This window comes from Rutidosis leptorrhynchoides, chromosome 11 (genome assembly GCF_046630445.1).
Source record: "Rutidosis leptorrhynchoides isolate AG116_Rl617_1_P2 chromosome 11, CSIRO_AGI_Rlap_v1, whole genome shotgun sequence".
In the NCBI taxonomy this organism is placed as follows: Eukaryota; Viridiplantae; Streptophyta; class Magnoliopsida; order Asterales; family Asteraceae; genus Rutidosis; species Rutidosis leptorrhynchoides.
The window spans coordinates 38,064,017-38,082,916 of record NC_092343.1 but is presented as its reverse complement, the minus strand read 5'-3'; the positions used below and the strand labels follow the sequence as shown (position 1 = coordinate 38,082,916).

The 18,900-nt window shown below is 33.5% G+C and overlaps 2 protein-coding genes across 2 annotated transcripts; both read left to right on the top strand.

Moving 5' to 3' along the window:
- The first annotated feature begins 165 nt into the window (after positions 1-165).
- On the top strand, positions 166-3,001 carry LOC139877127 (gamma-interferon-responsive lysosomal thiol protein-like). The gene is made up of 5 exons (XM_071864548.1): positions 166-491; positions 1,594-1,659; positions 1,820-1,960; positions 2,051-2,143; positions 2,614-3,001. The coding sequence occupies exons 1-5, from the start codon at positions 198-200 to the stop codon at positions 2,824-2,826; spliced, it is 807 nt and encodes a 268-aa protein (XP_071720649.1). The 5' UTR covers positions 166-197; the 3' UTR covers positions 2,827-3,001.
- Positions 3,002-4,094: 1,093 nt separating this feature from the next.
- LOC139874465 (gamma-interferon-responsive lysosomal thiol protein-like) lies at positions 4,095-9,439 on the top strand. Its single transcript, XM_071861895.1, has 5 exons — positions 4,095-4,382; positions 5,765-5,830; positions 5,919-6,059; positions 9,041-9,133; positions 9,221-9,439. The coding sequence occupies exons 1-5, from the start codon at positions 4,095-4,097 to the stop codon at positions 9,437-9,439; spliced, it is 807 nt and encodes a 268-aa protein (XP_071717996.1).
- The last annotated feature ends 9,461 nt before the right edge of the window (positions 9,440-18,900 follow it).

The window sequence follows — 18,900 nt, the reverse complement described above, 5'->3', positions numbered from 1 at the left end:
GGCACCTACCCAGAAAAGTAACACAGTTGAACAAATTTACCCCTATCGGTAGGTGCAATATATCAACCTAAAATGCCCAAACACGACATAAATAATAATGGCATAACCGTAAATAAATATCTTTTAAAGAGTAAATGATATTACAAAATCAAATATAAACAAACACGTTTTAGACTCACAGTGAGTAGGTACCAAAAATGAAGTCTTATCGCCAATCAAATATTCTACTATTATTAATCGTGGCCGTCGCCGTTGCCGGCGATCTCTTACCGTCGTCAGATTCGTCACCGGTCGAGTCGCCACTCGCCGTCGCTGCCGGAGAAAAAGTAGAGTTGTCACTATACTACGAAGCTTTGTGTCCGTACTGTGAGAATTTTATACTTAATTATTTATATAAAATATTTGATAACGGATTGATTTCAATCGTTGATCTCAAGCTTAGTCCGTACGGAAATGCTAAAATTGATTCTAATGGCACTATCGTTTGTCAGGTTTGTTTAATTTCTTAAAATTAGTATATTAGTATTTGACCTTTTGTTATTTGTGTACATGATATATGATTTTAATTGAAGTTAATTGTTGATGTTGATTTAATATGTGCTTTAGGCAAGTTAGTTATGTTTGTTTGATGTCAGTTATCTTTTGAATATTTTAGTTTTGAAGTTATTTGTTTAGATATAGATATAGTTGTAAATTTGTAATCACATTAGTAGCTATAACTTATGAGTTGATATTAACTAAGTAGTAAGTTTTTAAGTTTAATTTGTATTTAGTTAATGAAAAAGTTGCTTCAGTAACATCTTTATCATCAGGATTTTACAATTTTATACACCTCTGATAAAAAATTGTTTTGGTAATAAAAAGAATTTCGCATACATCAAGGTTATATTGGACCAATTTGCATAAAAACTTTCTGCTTAAAAAAAATTATAGCATAAAAAGTTTCAGATATAACAATTTCGCCTAAGGGTTCTGTTCGAGTATGAAAGAATAATACTTGTGCAATTTCAGTCTTCAGTCTCTGGAATTATAGATTGACTAGAGATATGTTTTGTAAAAGACGGCCGAGACGGGAGTCGCAACAGGCGTCCCTACGGTTTTACCATTTGCAACGGACCTAGAAACGGTTAAAAAACGGTCAACGCTTAAAAAAGGTCAACAACGCTAAAAAGACGGCCAACAACGGCCGAGACGGATGTTGACTAACGTTGACTTTTTAAAAAAATTTCAAAAATATACATTTTAAACACAAATATTTCAAATTAAAGGCAAATATCTATGTTTACTTTGAATTATTTATTTTTGAAATATATTTAAAAAGTCAACGTTGGTCAACGTCCGTCTCGACCCCGTTTTTTCCGTTGCGACGTTTTAAGGTCCCTACTGTCTCGACCCCGTCTCGCGTCTTTTATAACCTTGTGTTTAGGGCTCGTAACTTTGGTAGAAGATAGTATCATTGAGTTATAGATATGTATATTTAAAGAGTTTATCTATCTTTATCAGCACACATTTAGCTATTATTGATTAAGTTTTGTTATTTTATAAATGTCTTCAAGAGTGCCTAACATTAATTTCATGTTCTTTACATTGCAGCATGGTGAATGGGAATGTATACTTAATACTGTAGAGGCTTGTGCAATTCATGCCTGGCCCGACGTGGTAAGATTCAGACTCTATATACAAGCAATGTATATTGTCGAGACGTTTACCTAGGCATACTTTGTGAACAAAGTGTATGACTATTAGAACTAAACAGAGTTAAGACATATTGGTTTTATTCCTTTGTGCTATTGTTGATTTAACTCATTGTACGATGCAGAATGACCACTTCCCCTTTGTGTATTGCGTTGAAAAGTTGACTAATGAAGGAAAATATGCCGAGTGGGAAACTTGTTTTCAGAAGTTAAGTTTGGACCCAAAGCCTGTCACCGATTGTTACAATAGTGGTTTTGGACATGAGGTCAGTTATCTTGTTATTGTGTTATGTTGTTTTGTGCTTTTTTAGTCATTTTGTCACAATGGTACAATGTTTTTAACATGCATTATGCAGCTTAATCTTCAATATGCAGATGAAATAAAGGTTCTTGAACCCCCTCACACTTATGTGCCATGGGTCGTTGTGGATGGACAACCAATTTATGATGTGAGTATTTTGAATTCTCTTTAAGATTGTAACTTTTTCAAACATTCATACTTATCTGCTGCAAATTAAGTAATTTAGTGCCCAATCAATTGAAAAATAAACAAATAAGATACTCTGTAAAAGATTTATTAACATATTGGATCAAATTAGTAAGCATGGTAAGCATACATGAATTCATTCTGCTAATCTTAAAGTGTTGTTTGTATGTAAAAAGTTGTAAACTTGAAAGAAAATTAACCACCACCGACTGAATTTGCAGCATATAATTGTTATTAAATTTATGCATCTTCAATATTTCTTAAGCATTAGTTCATGTAATGATAGATGATAAAGTATGAAGCTTATGCCTACATCTTTCTCATATCTAAATCCGGGCTTTTTGAACCTAGTTATTAAGCAGATCACTTTTTAAATATTGGTATTAGACAAGTTTGGTGTCGCTAAATTAGCTTTTATATTGTTACGTGCAGGATTACACGGATTTCGTAAGCTTTGTTTGCAAAGCTTATAAAGGCACTGATGTGCCCGATGCTTGCATTGGTGTGTCTCACCCGATTGTCACGTCAAAGTATGATTCAAAATCTTTGAATCATGTTTGCTACAAAGAAGACCATAAGAAGAAGTCAAAACGGACACTTTCAAAAATCATCTCAGCAACATCAGCTTCTTGGTTGCCTTTTTAGAATTGCTGAATTTATGTAAGATTAATATGATATTTTCACTCTTTTGAAGTAACTCTTTGGTTTTAGGTTTGAGGATTGAAGTGATTAATATGGTTATGATACTGATATACGCACGTAATCAACGTATGTAGGATAAAATGTTACGTATAAGCTTGTTATGGATGTGGTTTGTGTTTTTGGTTGTTAACTGCATAATATAAAGCATTTTAGTGTGAACAATTTTGTCTAACTTGGTCTTGGTCATGTGGAAGAGTATTTCATTTTAACAATTTAATATTTCAAAATGTTGTAATGGTTGTGAACTGTGATAACTGATAGATGTCTTCTGTCTATTTTTATTGTGCCTATATTTTTAGGTAATGTATATCTTTAGAAACAAAAAACAATAAGTATATCAAACTTGTAGCTTACCATCACATAATGGCTTAGTGGTTCACGCACCGATATTCAGATATCACTATTAGGCTGGCGGTACCCTTCAATTAAGAAGTTGTCGATTCAAGTCTAAGGGTGAATATGTATGTATTCGTTAAAAGATATGTATAGGTATATGAATTTGCTTTCCGAAAAAACTCCTTTATCACTAGTATTTCTTTTAGAAAACAGTAATATTATTAACGGATTCTAAAAATCAACAAGTATAACTGATACAATGAAATTCGAAAACGGGCTGTAACCAAAAATACTACCTACACTACGACCTCACCAATAACGTAAAAACTCGGTAATCATAGGGGGAAAACAGTCCATAGCGACTATACTAAGACACCGCCACCCAAACAAACAAACAAGGAAATATATGACTCTGAATAAACAAATTCTTCTTCAAAAACTTCATCATTCGCTTATCATTTTACTCAAATACTCGTGTCCTTAGTTTGAACGGAATAAACCTTATTTGTTTTTTTTTTTTCTTTCTTGAAAATCATATTCTCGTTGAAATCATACTTTTCATTATCATCACATTCACGAAATGAACACACGTCACATACACCGACCATTCTCGGTAAATAGCAATTGGCTATATATACCTTATCATAACTCATTTTATGTACTTTAGTCCATTAAAATCAACGCACACCCAACTTAAACAAAGTAAACAAATTGACTTTTTCACCCCTATGGCATATATCACACACGTAAACTATGATCTATCCACACATACAACTAAAAATAACAATGTAAATAAACGTAATCATAAGGGTAATTTAATCAATGAACAAGTATATGTTGCGTCAAATACTTATTTTTTGTTTACTGTAATTAGTATGGAGTCTCACCATTGCAACATTTTCCGATCATATGTTTTAGTACTTCTTTTGATCGTTTTCTTAGGTTCAAAATTTTCGTTATCGTTTTCAGGATCGTTATTGTCTTTGAACGAAGAAAAAGTGCGGTTGACGTTATACTATGAAGCGTTGTGTCCTGGTTGTGAAGATTTCGTTGTTAATGATATGTACAAGATATTTGAAAACGGTTTGATTTCGATTGTTGATCTCAAACTAAGTCCCTATGGGAATGCTAATATCGGTCCCAATGGCACCATCATTTGTCAGGTTTGTTTACTCTCGTTAATGTTACAAAATTTTAACATCATATAAGATAGATGCCGTATTTTTTTTTATTTTTTTATAATATTAATATTAATATGTTTACAATAAACCTACTCGTATTATTTAATACGGAGTATGTAATAATTCAGTTAGGTTTGTAAATTTAAAATAACAATAAAAATAATACATTATTAATATATTAATAATAATTTAACAAATAAATAAGAAACAGAAAGCAAACTTACACACCTCGCTTATCATTACTACGGTAGCTATTACGGAGTATTTAGTTAATAAAGAACTGATCTTACTAAGATAAAAGTCACGGAGTATTTTTATTAGAAATTAATGAATTATTATTATTATTATTATTATTATTATTATTATTATTATTATTATTATTATTATTATTATTATTATTATTATTATTATTATTATTATTATTATTATTATTATTAAATAAATACAATTAAACTAGTGAAATGACTCGTGGAACCACGGGTTTGTTTAAACGAAAAAGTTTAATGATATGTTTTAGGTATTAAGTGAACGTAAATGCTAAAGTTATTTAGTTTAATGACCCGTGGAACCACATAGTCCGACTAAGAAACTCGTCAGCTTAACATTTCATCAAACACCTAAAATGCATATTAAACAATCATCATCCAATCATAAGAGATAATATTAGTTGTCATTTTATTTTAAAAGTGTATATTAAAAATATAAATATAAAATTGGTTTCCTTCTGCTTAACTTTTATACCTTCTCGTACTAAATTCAAAATAGTTAATTACAATAATTTAAAACTATTTAATTTTAATAATTAAAATAAATATTAATAAGATTTAATAGTAATAATTAATTAATAAGTTTTAATTTTAATTCAAAATTATTTAGATTAATGACATCATCCACCATGCTTAGATTTTTTTCTTTTTCTTAACAAAGGAATTAACTTAATAATGAAATCATCATTTTAGCAATATAATAGAAACTATAGATAGATAGGTTTTTTTTCATGACAAAATTTATGGTTGTTGATAACGTGTATAAAGTATTGTACGTACCGATCAGTTATATATACACTTTAAAGCCGTGGTTATTAAAATGTACAAAATTTATATGTAGGTTAACGGTAACCTTAAAGCTGCCATTAGAAAAACTACAAATATATATTCAATGTTGAAATGAGTATTATTTGCTATTGTATGACTTTAGGCCTTAGTTATAATCAGAGTGTTAGGCTGTTTCTCTCTTTGGTAGGAAAAACGTATATCGACTTGCAAGATATGTTATCTTGAGAAGCTTTGGTTATCTATTTCTCCGTACTAATCACGGTGTAAATGTTTTTCGCATGCAATTACACAATTTTGTTTATGTTGCAGCATGGTGAATGGGAATGTAAGCTTAATACTGTTGAAGCTTGTGCAATTTATGCCTGGCCTACTGTGGTAAGATACTACATGATTTAGACACCATATGTCATTTTAACTTGAATTTTTTAATACTTCGTCATTTTAACATGAATTTTTGCTGCAGAGTGACCATTTTCCATTTATTCACTGTGTGGAAAGTTTAAACTTTGAAGACAAGTACACTGAATGGGAAACTTGTTTTAAGAAGTTAAATTTGGATCCGAAACCTGTTACTGATTGTTACACTAGTGGTATTGGACATAAGGTTAGTTGACTTGACTAACTGCATTGCGCGCCAGCATAATGCTTTTTTGGCTCAAAAACAGGGGCGCAGTTAGGATAATTCGGGTTGAGGGTGTTGGTTTTATTTTTTGATAGAAAAATTGATATGGTTACTTTGTGAAGGATGTTATTCCACATAGGTGGGAGGAGAAAGTTGGAGGTAGGTGACTTGGTTATAAAATGAGGGCTAAGTCTTCATTCCAATTTGCACCAATCAATACACTTTAAGTATTTGATTATTTCTTTCTTTCTTACCCTTGTTTGAGAGTTGTATTAGTTAAATATTTTGGAGAGTGTAGTTGGCTTAAGAGAGTCGTCTATATCATTGTAACAATTTGTGATATAGAGTATTTCTCTCTTTGGTGGCCGGTGGTTTTTCTCCTGTTTTGGAGTTTTCACGTTAAATCTTGTGTTGTGTATTGTTCTTATTTCTTTACTGTTATTGTTGGGCTGGGTGGTGGGAATTAGTGAGACCATAATTTCCTAACAACTGGTATCAGAGCGTCAGGTTTGACGGGGGTCTTGGTTATAGGAGTCGGAGTATGCTCTGTGGTTGCCACGGGAGTGGATCGTCCACATCAGAAACGAGTTCTATTGATCGTATAGGGTATCTGGTTAGACAATATTTTTTCTGATTCGTAGTAATAGTTGAATTTGTTAGTGGCGAGTTGTGGATTTCCGATTTAAAGGGTCCTGGCTATCTGCTACATCTTTTGGCTATTCGAAACGTGAGCAAAATCAGAGAAAGTGTTGTTTATAGGATACGGATACGATGTCGAAGTTCAGTCCAATGAGGTTTGATGTAGAGAAATTTGATGGGAGGATCAATTTTGGCTTATGGCAGGTTCAAGTCAAGGATGTGTTGATTCAGTCCGGGTTACACAAAGCATTGAAAGGTAAACCCACCTTTGTTTCCGGCAGTGATTCTAGCAGTAAGTTCGATGAAGAAGAATGGGATGATATGGATTTGAGGGCAGCAAGTGCGATTCGTTTGTGTCTTGCAAAGAACATGCTTGCAAATGTGCACGGGTTATCAACGGCAAAGGAGCTTTGGGTTAAACTAGAGCAGTTGTACCAGGGCAAGGGCATCTCAAATCGGTTGTGTCTTAAAGAACAATTTCATACTCTGCGTATGGATGGGGGTTCAAAGATTTCAGATCATCTAAGTATTCTTAACGGTATTGTTTCAGAACTGGAGGCTATTGGAGTTAAAACGGATGATGAAGATAAAGCTTTGAGGTTGATATTATCTTTATCATCGTCTTATGAACACATGAAATCTATTTTGATGTATGGGAAGAAAACTCTGAAGTTTGAAGACGTTACTAGCACGCTCCTATCCGAGGAGAAAAGACTGGAAGGTAACGGGGTCTCGTCATCAGGTGATACGATAGTGTTGTGTTCGGATAGGCGAAAGAGAAACTCTGGGAAGAATCTGGTATGCTGGAGGTGCGGAAAGACTGGGCATGTAAGGGTTAATTTTCCAGGTGGAGCTAATCCGGCAAATGGCTCCAAAGACGCTAACATTGTCTCTGTTATTACGGAGAGTGACGAATTCCTCTGAAGTCACACCATCCTCATGGTGTGTCTGCGCCACTGTGGAAAGGGATGTTCGTTAGCGGTTCCACAATTACACATGGGCATTGGTTTGGCGTTGATGCAGGTTGTGTGGTAGAAACTGATGTTGTAGCTGATGAAACTTTCAGGGAAAGCCAAACAGGGAAGTTGCACCATAAATTTTCAGCTGGTTGTTCAACAACATGTGCCGAGGTGAAATGCTTGGAATGTGATATTCTAAGTGCTATACTCTTAATGATGGAGTATGATAATTCTTGTTAAGAGTTATGATTGTCTATGATGACAATGATTGTCGGTTTAGACAATGTTCGGTAAAGATGCAAGTTTTGTCTCTTGGGAGATAATGTCATCGGCATGAAGATGAGGATCTTGAAGTTGTCGTCGAGGAAGCATCTATATTGGTTATCCTTATAATGTTAAAGTATGGTTATATTTTTCTATCAAAAAGGTGGAGATTTGTTGATTTTATTTTTTGATAGAAAAATTGATATGGTTACTTTGTGAATGATGTTATCCCACATAGGTGGGAGGAGAAAGTTGGAGGTATGTGACTTGGTTATAAAAGGAGGGCTAAGTCTTCATTCCAATTTGCACCAATCAATACACTTTAAGTATTTGATTATTTCTTTCTTTCTTACCCTTGTTTGAGAGTTGTATTAGTTAAATATTTTGGAGAATGTAGTTGGCTTAAGAGAGTCGTCTATATCATTGTAACAATTTTTGATATAGTGTATTTCTCTCTTTGGGGACCGGTGGTTTTTCTCCTGTTTTGGAGTTTCCACGTTAAATCTTGTGTTGTGTATTGTTCTTATTTCTTTACTGTTATTGTTGGGCTGGGTGGTGGGAATTAGTGAGACCGTAATTTTCCAACAGAGCGGGCAGGCCCCTACCTCCATATTATGTAACCGTCCATATTTGATGATAAACGTTATCTTCTAAACCAGTGCCGGATCTAAGAATGATAGTAATTGATGTCACTGGTTAAAAAATCAAAAATAATTCTACTAGATGCCTTATTTCAGTGGTATCACTAAAATTTTTTTTACACAATCCACTGGTATCATTAATTAAAAACTCAAAAACAATTCCACTTGATCGCGTATTTCACTGGTGGTCCGTGCTGCCAGTGATTACATAGTAAATATGCCCATGTTTTTAATTTTGAGCATTATTTGCAGGGGCGGACCTTCTGCAACCGCGGTCGGCCGCCCCTGACGACCTAACTTTTCTGTAGTGTATTTATACGTTAGAGTTTGACATTTAGTGTATTTATATGTTAAAAGTCGACGTTTTGCCCCTTTTTTTATTTTTTCCAAATTTTCAACATGTTGCACCCGTCCAATGAAATTCCTGGATCCGCTGATTATGCGTACATGTATTATGCAGCTCGAGCTACAATACGCTGATGAAATAAAGGCTCTTGAGCCTCCTCATATGTATGTGCCATGGGTCGTCGTTGATGGTCAACCACTTTACGAAGTAAGTATTTTGGATTCTAACTCTAACCGTTTCTGCTACAAAGACTAACTTGAAAAAGAAACTGACATATAGTTTAATCACTTGTAGGAGTATGAAGATTTCATGAGTTTCATTTGTAAAGCATATAAAGGGTCAAATGTGCCCCAGGCTTGCCATGGTTTGACCGACCCCATAATCGCACACAAGGACAATGCAAAGCCTTTTAATCATCTAGTATGCTTCAATGAAGAAGATAAAGTGAAGTTATCGCATTTAGAAATCGTCTCAAAAGCAATAGCTTCTTGGATGGATCATGTTTCATGGTAGAATCTATGTAAAATCATTAGCATGTGTACAAACTCCTTTATGGGTCTTAGTAATATAAGAGTGGTGTGTGACTACAAAAGTTTACAAATGTATGCATGTGCAATAAATGTTACTCCGTATAAGCTTAGACAGGTTTCTGATTTGGATTAGGCTAACTATTGAAAATAAGCCAAGCATTTTTTGTTTGATCAAGCAGCCCAAATAGTAATTGAAACTAGCCCAAAACATGTTTATCAAAAAGCCCAATAGTAATTGAAGGAGGTATTGAAGGATTTTCAGATTATATTGGGAAAGTTAGTTACGATGATAAGAATATAATTATCCATCTAATAAGTTTGAAATTTTGTATTAAAAATAAAATGTGAAAAAACTATTTTAATTCTTATCCGTCATCAACTATGAAAATTTGTGGGAAAGTTTTTCACGAAAACTTGTCACAAGAAATAATATAAACAATTAAGATACAGAAATTAATAAAACCAAATTTATTAATCCAAAAAATAATATGTAAGTGATTATTAAATTTGGTCATATTCATTAACAGAACAATCAATTACATTATCTAAGATTTAATTTAAGATGCATGTTAAAGGAAATTGTGAAAATAACAAGTCACAAACAGAACAATTAATTACAATTAACCAAAAGGGCTTTCATTCAAATAACTGGCATAAATAATGAACTGAATTAACAACATCTTCAGTTCATATAATAAAAAACATACTTAATTTGTTCACGTTCAAACTTAGAATGATCAAACAAGTCAACTCTGATTAACTTGCTTACACAACTCTATGTACGTCAAGAACAAAACACGATCTTTGGCCCCGGTTCGATGGTTACCCGTATGTTTACAAAAATACTTCAACTGCTCCAACGTACAACATCCAACCATTTGCCCTAATAGCAAAAACAACCAATTAATCGATTTTTTCTTGTTTATAACCGGCTTCATACTATTCTCATGATGACAAAAATTACACGTAGGCAATATTGGTTGCATCCAAACATTTGGAGCTCGATCAAAAAACCCCACCTTGTTTTTCTCCACATACTCGAACACTTCCTTAAACTTTGTTCCAAGATTATATTCGATTTGGTACTTTTTCTGGCATCTTTTGCATTCCATATCGCCCGAAATCTTATTTATCCCTTTTTCTGTTAAATACCTTAAGCTATATACATGCGCACGTCGATTAGTCGCCCATGCAAACGGTGGTTCGATAGTTGATGGTTTACCTTCTTTTGGTGCATTTGTAGGTTTTTTACGAGCACGACGTTGTCCTGTCGGGACAACTAATGGATGTCTTTGTTTTTGTGGGAAAGGGTTAGGATTATTGATTGGTTGTGTTACGATCTGTTGTTGTTGTTGCTGTTGTTGTTGATGTTGTGGTTGTTCTGGTTCTTGTACGTAAAAGTACATTGTAAGTTCGGTTTCACGATTCGAATCTTGATTAATGTTTAATGCAGGTGGTGGTGGTGGGGGTGGTTTTTGAGGTTGTTGGACATAGAAATACATAGTGAGTTCGGTTTGCAAATCTTGATGATCTGTGTTGTTAATTGGTGGTACAAACCCTAATGGTTGGATATCGAGTCGGGGACGAGTTCTTGAAGATGATGATGATGATTCAGGAACATCTTGATCATTAGGATCTAATAGTTTTCTGGTTATTCCGGTCACCATAATTATGAAAGAGTGATGAATAATTTTGAAGATTAGGGAATTATGGAACGTGGAAATTAGGGTTGATCGATGAAGTAGTTACGAAGTGATAAGTATTTTGAAATTTGAATTTATAAAGAATACGTGTATCCCTCCTATTTTGTTGTGGTTTAGGTAACAAAGTACAAATTTATGTAGAAAGCTACTTGTTAAAATTGTAATTACAATATGATTTAACACATGCTTGTAATTATATTTTTGGTTAAATTTGTAATTATAATTACAATATGATTTATAACACATATACTTGTAATTATATTTTGGTTATTAAGACGTGAGTAAAAATTCTCTTTAATTAAAAAATTAGTGACTATAAGAAAAGATAAATTAGAAAATTAAAAAAAAAAAAAAGGATTTTATAGTATATGTGATTTTTAACTTTTAAATTTACATATTTACCCTAAAGAGGATAACATCACATATGCCCTTTGTAATCTCTAAAATCACACGTATTTAACATATGTCAATCTTAAACAGTTAAACCCGCCAGATATATGCTTTAAGTACCATAATACTTCCTCCGTCTCATTCCAATTATTCAGTATTTCATTTTGGGCTGTCCCAAATTAATAGTCCACTTCCATAAATAGAAAGGAAAGAAGATATTTCATTGGTGGATCTGGAGAGAGAAGATATTTCATTGGTGGAGAAATGAAGTTAGTGGAATTTTCTAAAACTGCGTGTTTTTTGTCCGTAGACTATTGGAATGAGACGGAGGGAGTATTAAATATAACAAATCTAGTTAGTAAAACTCTCCCATTTAATTTCGTTAAAATCTAATTAAACCAATTCCTCTAATATAGGTAAGTTGAATAATAAAACGCATCTAAATAAACCATCAATTATCCGTAAACACATAATTAAAAATAGAACATATATAAACATATAACATCTAAGGACAATATAGTCAACTTACATCTAGGCCCAAAGTCTGTTACACCGATGTTAAATATCCTGATGTAGTGCATGGGTAATATTTGCATAAGTCTTGCATTCTAAGCCGAAGGAATCTGTAATGACCCGTCAAAATCGCTATTGACGCGGCACGTTAATCATTGATTTCACAGTGAGGTTTTGACCTCTATATGATACGTTTTGATAAAATATTGCATTCATTAAAATACGTGACTTTCTAAACATAGAAAGTCATAATCATGTGGGCGAGTGCTTAGGTATAAGCAAAACTTCAAAATACATAAGTCTTTAATTTACAGGTTGACATCACAATCCAATTATTTATTACACAACGTAGTTTTATTTAGAATGCAATAAACTTTATACAAAGCATGAGAGACTCCATGCAGGCAACAAGCACATCACAGCGGAAGCAGTCTAAGGACCTGAGAATAAAACATTATAAAAAGGTCAACACGAATCTTGGTGAGTTATAGGTTTAATTGCTCGAGTCATAAGTATATAAAGATAGACCACAAGATTTCATCAAAAGTTTATCAATAGATTCTACGTAACAGAGCACCCTGGTAACTAAACCTAACGCTATAATGATAATTATCCTATTCGTTTTAATACACGCAAACCAACGTGTCATAAACTCAAATAACATACGTCCGTTAAAAGGCTAGCGCTCTAGCTCGGACGGGGATGTCAAGCCCTATGGATCCATATACAATTATTCACGCCCACCAGTCCATATCCTATGTACTGGCAGCTACTAGTTACCAAAGCTAAGGGATTTTCGGTTTAACTCAGTGTAGAATTTAGTATGTACTTGTGTCTTATTGCGTTTAAAATAAATTGCATGTATTCTCAGCCCAAAAATATTTAAAGTATTTAAAAAGGGAGACTATAAACTCACGGATCAATATTGAGGTTCAATATTGTAGGCAAATTACGTAGACGTAAAGATAGTGGATGACTGTATGGTTGGTCTTGGATTCACGAACAATACCCCGAACAATACCCAATATTTCCTTAGCTTAAAACGGTTTGAAACTCGAATTAAAAACATCCTCGTATATACCTTATTATTATTAAACTTAAATTATAAATTATAAATTATAATTATAATTATAGATTACAGAAGAATAAAAGTGTTAAGAGTTTGTCGAGCAAACTGGCGTATTTATAGTACTTTTTCATTTTATGTAGCCCATGCGATCGCATGGCCGCCTGATCTGCTTTTGTTTGCTAGTTCATCGACATAAAATACTGTAGCAAAATAGTGTTTACTGTATCAAATAGTGTTCAGTGTAGCAAACAGTGTACTGTAGCAAATAGTGTTTACTGTAGCAAAGTCGGTTCACTGTAGCAAATATTGTTTTTACTGTAGCAAAGTCGTTTTCACTGTAGCAAATAGTGTTTTACTGTAGCAAGTCGTTTTCACTGTAGCAAATAGTGTTTTACTGTAGCAAAGTGATTTTTATAATTATCACAGGTTATGACGTTCGTGAATCGTCGAAAAAAAATCGAAAGGTACATGAATGTGTAAACTAGTTCAAAAAATTTTAAGACTCAACATAATAGGTTCGCTTATCGTGTCGGACACATTTATCCTGTAATTAATTTATTAATATGAAATTTTCTGGGTCATCACAGTACCTCCCCGTTAAAGAAAATTTCGTCCCGAAATTTTGAGTAGTACCTGTTTTATGAGCGATATCAGTGAACAAATGTGGATACTTTTGCTTCATTTGATCTTCACATTCCCAAGTAAACTTGGGTCCTCGTCTAGCGTTCCAACGAACTCTAACTATCGGTATTTTGCTTTGTTTTAATTGTTTGACTTCACGGTCCATGATTTCAACAGGTTCTTCGATAAAATGGAGTTTATCATTGATTCGTATTTCGTCAAGAGGAATTACGACATCCTCTTCAGCTAAACATTTCTTCAAATTTGACACGTGAAATGTGTCCTGAACACTACTAAGTTCTTGCGGTAGCTTTAATCGATAAGCAACTGCTCCAATTCTTTCGGTGATTTCAAAGGGTCCTACGTACCTAGGACTTAGCTTTCCTCGTTTACCGAATCGTACAACGCCTTTCCAGGGTGACACTTTCAACATGACTTTTTCGCCCACTTGAAATTCTAGCGGCTTTCTTCTTACATCAGCATAACTCTTTTGGCGACTCATGGCCGTTTTCAATCGCTGTTGTATTTGAATGATCTTTTCGGTGGTTTCATGAATAATTTCTGGTCCAGTAAGTTGTTTTTCTCCTACTTCACTCCAACAGATAGGAGATCTGCACTTTCTACCGTAAAGTGCTTCAAATGGCGCTGCGTTGATGCTCGTATGATAGCTGTTATTGTATGAAAATTCTGTCAACGGTAAGTGTCGATCCCAACTGGTTCCAAAGTCAATCACGCATGCCCGTAACATGTCTTCCAATGTTTGTATTGTTCTTTCACTTTGACCATCTGTCTGTAGGTGATAAGCGGTGCTCATATCTAATCGAGTTCCCAATGTTTTTTGTAATGACTGCCAAAAACGTGATGTGAATCGGGTGTCGCGATCAGATATGATGGAGATGGGTACACCATGCCTGGAAACTACTTTCTTCAAATATAGGCGTGCTAATTTCTCCATACTGTCTGTCTCCTTTATTGGTAGAAAGTGAGCTGATTTAGTTAGACGATCAACTATCACCCAAATAGTATCATGACTACTTGTAGTCCTTGGAAATTTCGTAATGAAATCCATGGTTATTATTTCCCATTTCCACTGCGAAATTTCTGGTTGTTGCAGTAATCCTGACGGCTTTTGGTGCTCAGCTTTGACCTTCACACATGTCAAACATTTGCTTACATAAGTAGCAATTTCTGTCTTCATATTAGGCCACCAATAGAACTTCTTAAGATCGTGGTACATTTTTCCGTTTCTTGGGTGAATTGAGTACCTTATTTTGTGTGCTTCATCTAGTACTAGTTGCCTTAGGTTACCATGTCTTGGTACCCATATCCTACCAGCAAAATACAGGGTTCCATCGGCTTTTACTTCAAGTTGTTTTTCTAACCCTTTGCTCATTTCGCCTTTTTCGGTTTCTGCTTTTAAAGCCTCTAACTGTGCTGCTTGAATTTGCTTTGTGAGATCAGTACAAATTGTAATATTCAAAGCTCGGACCCTAAGAGATTTTACTCTCTCTTTCCGACTTAGGGCGTCGGCTACAACATTAGCCTTTCCGGGGTGGTAACGGATTTCACAATCGTAATCGTTCAATAACTCTACCCAGCGACGTTCTCTCATATTGAGTTGTTTTTGATCAAAAATATGCCGAAGACTCTTATGGTCGGTGTACACTGTACACTTGGTTCCATATAGATAGTGTCTCCATATTTTGAGTGCAAAAACTACTGCTCCAAGTTCCAAATCGTGCGTCGTATAGTTCCTTTCGTGAATTTTTAGTTGTCGTGAAGCGTATGCGATAACTTTTGTGCGTTTGATGTTTAAGCAGAGGGGTACAAAATAGTTATATTTTTGCTACGAAATACTATTAAATACGATACAATTTTACACAAGTTATTTATTTATTTATAGAGTGGATATACCTAAACCTTGCTACAACACTTATAGGCGGTGTACCTAATCGTATAGTAGTTTAGTTTTTAGTAAGTCCGGTTCGTCCACAGGGAACTAGCCAAGTTTAACGCTATATTTTTAAAACAATATTTGTGTGTATATATATATATGTATGTATATAAGTAGTATTATTATTATTATAAAAGGGGGTTTTTACTGTTTAATGACCGGTTTGTCGATTTTATGTCTTAAGTCGCAATTAAAACCAAATGTAAAATATTAAACATACAAATGACTTAATTTAAAGCGTAAATTAAATGACGATAATAAAAGTGAAATAATTTAAAGTGCGATAAATAAAATGATGATAAATAAAATTGCGATAATTAAAAAGAACGATAATTAAAAGTGCGATAAATAAAATGACAGTAAATAAAAGTGCGATGAAATATGAAATAAAAGAATTATGTTTATTTAAACTTCCGTAATCATTATGTTTGACGTGTTGATTTTAGTTTATTACCATGAGTTAATTGTCCTTTGTCCTGGATTATTCAATATGTCCATCTGGTTTTTATCCATAACAGTCCATCAGTCATAAATATAAAGTGCGAGTGTCCTCGTCAATTTATCCTTATATCCGAAGTCAAATATTTCAACTAATTGGGGACTTAAACTTTAACAAGGTTTTAATACTTTATTATCAATTACACCAAGTGTCCTTGCATGTAATCCACCTCTGTTTTAATGAGTCCATTGACTATTAATCCATTCCCGTGTCCGGTCAAATGAACGATTATTAGTACTTATAAATATCCCGCCCATCGTGTCCGATCGAGTGTATATGATTATTTATAAGTACGTCCAATTGTAAATCTTTATATTAAATTAACGAACTATCATTCAATTAAACAAATATAAAGCCCATTAATAGCCCATAGTCCAATTTCCACAAGTGTCGTTCTTTTGTCCAAACCCCAATTATGGTCCAAAGAACAATTACCCCGTCTTTAATATTTAGCCCAACATCACGATTACTTCGGTTTAAATAAGCATAATAATAACTTAGCTACGAGACATTAATTTAAAAAGGTTGAACATAACTTATAATGATTAATAATAGCGTAGCGTTACACGGACAGAATTTCGACTTACACACTTACAACATTCGCTAACATAACCTTATTATTATTAATCTTAAATTAAAATTAAAATTATTATAATATATATATATATATATATATATATATATATATATATATATATATATATATATATATATATATATATATATATATATGTGAGAGAGAGATTGATAAAGGATGTGTTTTTGTTCGCTGAAACTCGTGCAATTTATAGGATGTCAGCTGCTACAGGAGCTCATGCGATCGCATGACTTTTACTCCTCCAGGCCATGCGATCGCATGGCTTGCTTTTCCAGCTCATGATGATTTGTTTGCTAGTTTGCCGACGGTTTTATTAAATATATATATAATATATATGTATAATTTTAAGAATTATTTATATATTATATTATATTTATGTGCATAGTTGACTTGTAATTTTCGCTCCGTTGCGTCGCTCGTTGAAAGTTGGTTCATGTCCCGGTTCCGAATTTTCGAACGTCCTTGCGTACTATTTAATATCTTGTACTTTGCGTTTTGCGGCTTGTACTCTTGTAATTTTGAGACGTTTCTTATCAATAAATTGAACCACTTGGATTGTACTTTGTACTTTTTAGCTTTTTTGTCGTTTGCGTCTTCAAATCGTCGAATTTGTCTTTTGTCTTCACCTTTTATTATTTAAACGAATATCACTTGTAAATAGAACAATTGCAACTAAAAGCTTGTCTTTCTTGAGAGATAATGCTATGAAATATATGTTCCTTTTTAGCATTATCAAATATTCTCACACTTGAGCGTTGCTTGTCCTCAAGCAATATAGTCTTGAAATAAAAAAAACTAGAATCATTTCTTTATTCTTCACACTTTGTACATCAGTGATTTCTATAAGGCGATATGAACAATGGTAGTAACATTGTGGTTTACAGTCCCACATGACTATGAAAATTTAGATCCTTTAAGGAAATTGGATCTTTATGAAAACATTTGATTTTTTTTTTTAAAATTCAATCTAACTTTTACCATAGATAAGTTTTCCGAAATAACCCTTCACCGGTGTTTGCAAAATGTTTTTGTGGGTTTTGTGGGTTTCAGATTTGAAAATTTAGCTCAAAACTTATGGTTTTGTGTCACCCACTTGCTAACCTTGTATTAGGAAAGCAACACGTCCAGTATACTTGCTATGTATATTACTTTTCGGTAAACTACTGTCCGGTTGTAAAGGAAAGCGTTGAACAAGCAACTGTTAAGGCAATGTCCCGTGACATACTTTTCTATATCGTGTCGGATGCAATTACTATCCTTTGTAGGAGCAATAGTAAAGATCACCCTATAATTTTTCGGTCTGGCACAAGGTCCTGTCTTTGACCATGCTATGCAACCACCGTTCTTACGGTTGACACCCGATTTGGTTTAGGTGACTTAATGAATTCCAGGTGAATTCTTAGGATTTTACGTTCAATGGTAATGAACGCATTGAAAATGGGTTTTCAGAAAACAAATCGGTTTGTAATTTGATCAAAATATTTTCTCGTTCAAGCTCGAGTTTAGATATCATTGAATTCCATGAGTTTGAATTCTCAATCTTTAAGGTCAATCTCAAGGATTGAGTAATATCAGTCTTAAAAGCTGATTTTTGATCTTTAAGAAGATTATCCTTTCTGGGGATCTGATTCATTAGTCTTATAAGCTAATTTGCATGGTGCCCCCCATTGTACGAGACAGATCCTCTCATGGTTAGGATAAGTCTGACCACTTGGCGACCCTGTTTGATGCTGAGGTCCGTGGATTTCCAGCTGATTTTCGAGAAAACTTTTCAAGGTTTTTCGTAGACTCTACAACTGGTCTGGACGACAACTTCCTGACCTAAATCAAGAAGTGCATGTATTTTTCTCTCCGAAGACTTTACTTCCTTTTAAATTTTATTTATATTACAATAAACTGGGTAAAACTGATTAATATCGTTCAAAACAAAAGTATCTTTAATTATTTGTACAAAAATATGTGATATATGTTCTAAATAACTTGGTAAATTTTTCCCACACTTGGCTTTTATTTTCCTTTCTTTGCCTTTTTATTTTCCTCTATTTCATTTTAAATGAATTCTAATATTTTGGGTTGTTTCTCAATTTATGTCCTTTA

Coding starts and splice junctions, on each gene's coding strand:
- LOC139874465 (XM_071861895.1), top strand. CDS start 4,095: ATGGAGTCTCACCATTGCAACATTTTCCGATCATATGTTTTAGTACTT. Junction 5,831..5,918: donor TTTATGCCTGGCCTACTGTG/GTAAGATACTAC, acceptor TTTTTGCTGCAG/AGTGACCATTTTCCATTTAT. Junction 6,060..9,040: donor CTAGTGGTATTGGACATAAG/GTTAGTTGACTT, acceptor TGTATTATGCAG/CTCGAGCTACAATACGCTGA.
- LOC139877127 (XM_071864548.1), top strand. CDS start 198: ATGAAGTCTTATCGCCAATCAAATATTCTACTATTATTAATCGTGGCC. Junction 492..1,593: donor ATGGCACTATCGTTTGTCAG/GTTTGTTTAATT, acceptor TTTACATTGCAG/CATGGTGAATGGGAATGTAT. Junction 2,144..2,613: donor ATGGACAACCAATTTATGAT/GTGAGTATTTTG, acceptor TGTTACGTGCAG/GATTACACGGATTTCGTAAG.